Consider the following 4,640-nt stretch of genomic DNA (forward strand, 5'->3'; position numbering starts at 1 on the left):
AAATATTTGTTAGATGCATCATAAATAGATTGAAATTGTGGTAGTAGCTTGATATATGAATGTAGACAGCTCAAAATATATTAGGTATAGCGTTTTTGTAGATAGTTCCCAATATCCGAACATGGATCAAGTCACAGAAAATTAAAAATTCAGTTGCAATGCGTATTGTATGAGGAAGAAATGCTAATAAACGGGCAATAAGAGGGCGCTAGAGATGTAATTTCATCTCTTAGGAGCATCCTAAATTAGTACGGTTCAAGTAATAGATACCATAAGTTATTTTTGTATTTATTTTATAATTTGAAAACTCTGAGCTTTAATCAAGTAATTTCAGCTCGAAATGTACATTACCTTATTGGAGGTCTAAAACGTAATTTCTTTCAGTGAATGTCATTTTATAACAAGCAAGTAAAATAAATTAAATTACTTAAAATTTATTTAGGTGCAATTGATTTACATTTCCCTCTTTTCCTGTTCAAGTGACTTACTGCACAAAAATGGAAAATGCGGTGAAAATGTTTGTCAATAAGTCACATTCTCCACCTTAGGGAAACAATTAAATTTCTATAACCTGAGTTGCTGTTGGATTTACTTCCTGATAACTTTCCAACGCTTCCACTTCGATCGGTTCCATTTTGATTCCAACACCTTTACGTTCGTGGGTCATTTTGTGATTACGCAACTTGTAAGCCTGCTGGAATCCTTTGCCGCAAATATCACAACTAAGCAAAAAGAAAAAATGTGTTCATGAATAGATATCCATATGTACATATGTATGTGTGTATGTAAAAATGTAAAACTTACACATGTGGCTTCTCGCCTGTGTGAATCATCTTATGGAATTTTAAGGTGTTTGTATACGTAAAGGACTTGCCGCAAACATCGCACACGTACGGCCGCTCATTTGTGTGAATGCTATGGAAAATCGTAGAAACAAAATGTTTTAATCAAAGTTTTGCAAAATACTTGAAGAAAATGGCTATAAGAAGTTTTTTTCGTCTCCTGTAAAATTTTTAAATTTGGACTTAGCAACTTTGCCATCTAAGCTAGCGATATTTATTAAATCAGACAAATTTTAAAGTAAAACATTTTTTAAATTGTATTTAAAGAACCATCTGATTGGAGAACGTATACTTCACAAGTAACAATGTACATAAATACCAGGTACTTTTAAAAGTAATGATTAATAAAAAAAAAACATCAAACAAAAATATACAAAACCAATTTCTCTAAACATGTTTATTCTATTTTATAAAGAAATGGCGAATGGCGAATTTTTTCGCAATTAAATCGAGTTGCAAAAACAAAAAAATGTTTACCCTTATATGAATCTTTAAGGATGTGTGTATATGCACGTAATTATGTATTTATGTTATTGGAAAGAAATCTTTGCTGAATGCCTTTGCAAATATACTGCGTTCAATAAGACTCAAAGGACAACCTAAAATAAGAGTCCGAATGTAATAATTTATGAGGACGATAAGATCCTAGGAAGAGTCTGAAATTGTTCATATGAGTCCAAAATTTGTTTTAAAAGATTCCAAAATGAGCCGTATATGAGGCCGATANCATCAAACAAAAATATACAAAACCAATTTCTCTAAACATGTTTATTCTATTTTATAAAGAAATGGCGAATGGCGAATTTTTTACAATTTTTTCGCAATTAAATAGAGTTTCAAAAACAAAAAATGTGTGTATATGCACGTAAGTATGTATTTATGTTATTGGAAAGAAATCTTTGCTGAAGGCCTTTGCAAATATACTGCGTTCAATAAGACTCAAAAAACAACCTAAAATAAAAGTCCGAATGTAATAATTTATGAGGCCGATAAGATCCTAGGAAGAGTCTGAAATTGTTCATGAGGCCAAAATTTGTTTTAAAAGATTCCAAAATGAGCCGTATATGAGGCCGATAAGAGTCCAATATGACTCATATTGTGGCTCATTTGATGTATGAATTTAAGCTCATATAAGTCGACCTTCGGGGGAAGGGAAACACCCGATATCCGACTGTTAAATGAGCTCATTATGAGCGTAAATGCCCGTAATTGGACTCCTTAAAGACTCATTTTAGACTCCAAATGTTTGCTGAGTAGCAACGTCGGAAAAGTTTGGTGTCGAGTTATAACTTAGATTATACGCACCGATGATGTTTATTGCGAGTGGAAAGATCGGCAAAAGCTGCTGGACAATAGCTGCATTTATATGGCCGATTTCCGGTGTGTGTATTCATGTGACGCGTCAATTGCTGTGTCTGTGCGAAGCAATGTCCACAAATTCTGTAATCGAATGCCACAAAATTTATTTGATGTAAACATTTTCCTGTTTAAAACAATACTTACTCGCACTCATGTGGTTTTATACCCTTATGCAATTTTATGTGCTCGGTCAAACGCCCCTGCGATGGATAGATATTTCCACATATATCGCAGATGTAGGTTGTGGGTTTAATTTTTTTTGGTTTTGGGCCACGTTTGGCTGGTGAACATTTTTCTTTCTTGATTACTGGTTGCCGAGCTGCCGCTTGTTTTGATGTCGATGCTTCCGGTCTACTTAAATTCTTAGGTGGTCGTCCTCTACCGCGCTTCGGTGTTTCTTCTTTAATTTGTACATAATCCTCATCATCATCATCATATTGGAATTCATTAATTTCTTCTAGGTACTCTACTCCATCCGACATAGCCGAAGCTGAACGCTATAATTGTCATCATAACTAAATTATACGAGTTACTTATTTCATAAATTCCTACTTACATCAATTGTATCGAATTCCTCAAACACCTCCTCTTCCTCGTCAATTGGCACATAAATGTCCAAGACCTCTGCCTCCTCTGGATCCGAGTATTCTTGTTTGATTTGAGCAGCATCTGGTTCTACTTTTAAAGCTATCTCCTCTACTTCATCTACTTCAATTGGTAAATAGTCTGTAACTTCCTCCTGTATGTGGGTATCCACCACAACTGGCGCTATAAATCTACTAAGATGTCTGTGTGAGCGTTGGCAAATAACGCGAAATTTGTACGCCACTTGTAAGTACTTCAGACATTTGGTACATATTTTATCCGGATAGTGGTCGAAACGTTTTATCTGCAAAGAAATACCTAGGATAATAATTGTTGACAAACACAACCCCTACGGAGGCGCTGGCACTGATGGCCGCTCCGCGCGCAGCTACATGAAATACGCACTGGTACCCCGCCACACTCCAAAATCATTTGCGTCATATCTTTTTCATCATCCTTATCGAATATTGTCGTCATCGTCTCTTCGGGCTGCCTCAGACAAACCCGGCAAACAATCCAATTTTCGGTTAAACTAGTCTTCATAACTAATTATTGCTATTTTGATTTTTTTGTGTGCCACTGCACCCAGTAAGACGTTTGTTTTTGAGAAAATTTTACAATACGAGAACGCTGTGACGCGATGCCAGTCCGCTTTTCACCTTTTGACAACAAATGGTAGCCGATGTCCTGTCCGAACGAATTCGGGTTCAGTTGGCAGCGCATATACAGGGTTGATTTTATATTCAGTTAAGTACAAAAAGAGATAGTACTAAAAATTAAAGGCAAGTTAACAGTTGAGAGTGGGATTTGGCGTCGGCGTCGCTTTGACAGCAGCGCGATTTACGCCCGTGCTCGCTACAATGAACGCTTAGCAGCGAATACTTTGGTCACTAAATTAACATACTAGCGGCAGATAAATCAGAATTTTATATCAATAATTGCATTAAAAACTATATTTCTTGCACGCATTTGATTAAAAAGGAAAATTATTTCACATAAGTTTGATTAATTGGAAGGGCTGACGAACGACGCATGCGAAAAGTTGAGAGTTGGCCATCTTTCTGTTTTGCTTTTGCGTTGCCGTTGCCCAATTATGGTTATGTGCGGCTTTCATATAAATGCATGTATTCATAGTCAGTTGTCGAGGCGACGCCAACGCCAACGCAACCCCAAAGTTGTATGTAAACTGGCATTAAAGGCCATGAATCCAAATGCAGTCGTCCACATAGCTAAAACTTGGCTATGATAACATGAACGAAAGACACAAGATCACGTAAGAACAAGAGAGTGAAAAAAGTCGATAGTATCAGTTATTTTTCAATAAAGAAATAAAAGGTTTTAAACATAAATTAATTTCACTGGATTATAAAATTGTTTTTCACAGAATTTTTCAAAATTTTTTATTTAAATTTTTTTGCTATTTTTTATAAAACATAGTTCATAATATAACAAAAAACAAAAAATTTAGTTTCTAAACTCAGTTCAAAACTCATGAAGAGTCGATAAATTTTCATGCAAATTTCCAATTTTTTAATCATATTTTTAGCAGGCCTATCACAGATTCCGAGTGAAATCCCGCCACGAATTTGAGTGAAATGCTATCAGCAATTCCGACGCATTCGTAGTTTGTGCTGCCTTTGGTTTTTCTTTGTTGTTATGTTTTGGTTTAATAATTCTAAATCAATATAAAATAACTCGAAATACCAGTAGTGGTACTAGTGATACCAATCTCACGAATTTCGATCCTTTTCAGTTTTAGATGCTTTTAAAATGCTTACAAACTGCAAACAAAAATAATGGCCGAAGAATTGAGAGAACGGTTCTACCTTACTATAGGTTTGTTCCACACGAGCC

At 35.3% G+C, this 4,640-nt stretch overlaps 1 protein-coding gene across 1 annotated transcript; it reads right to left on the reverse strand.

The window, feature by feature from the left end:
• Nucleotides 1-267: 267 nt before the first annotated feature.
• On the reverse strand, nucleotides 268-3,480 carry LOC108382896 (zinc finger and SCAN domain-containing protein 21-like). Its single transcript, XM_017639264.1, has 6 exons — nucleotides 3,192-3,480; nucleotides 2,758-3,090; nucleotides 2,346-2,698; nucleotides 2,148-2,282; nucleotides 805-915; nucleotides 268-722 (listed from the first exon to the last, which is right to left on the reverse strand). Exons 1-6 carry the CDS (start codon nucleotides 3,327-3,329, stop codon nucleotides 557-559), a joined length of 1,236 nt encoding a protein of 411 aa, XP_017494753.1. The 5' UTR covers nucleotides 3,330-3,480; the 3' UTR covers nucleotides 268-556.
• Nucleotides 3,481-4,640: the final 1,160 nt, after the last annotated feature.

Source organism: Rhagoletis zephyria, unplaced genomic scaffold (genome assembly GCF_001687245.7).
Source record: "Rhagoletis zephyria isolate East Lansing unplaced genomic scaffold, Rhagoletis_zephyria_1.1 Rzeph_scaffold_29341, whole genome shotgun sequence".
NCBI lineage: Eukaryota > Metazoa > Arthropoda > Insecta > Diptera > Tephritidae > Rhagoletis > Rhagoletis zephyria.

Coding starts and splice junctions, on each gene's coding strand:
- LOC108382896 (XM_017639264.1), bottom strand. CDS start 3,329: ATGAAGACTAGTTTAACCGAAAATTGGATTGTTTGCCGGGTTTGTCTG. Junction 916..2,147: donor ACTCGCAATAAACATCATCG/GTGCGTATAATC, acceptor GATTTTCCATAG/CATTCACACAAATGAGCGGC. Junction 723..804: donor ACAGGCGAGAAGCCACATGT/GTAAGTTTTACA, acceptor CTTTTTGCTTAG/TTGTGATATTTGCGGCAAAG.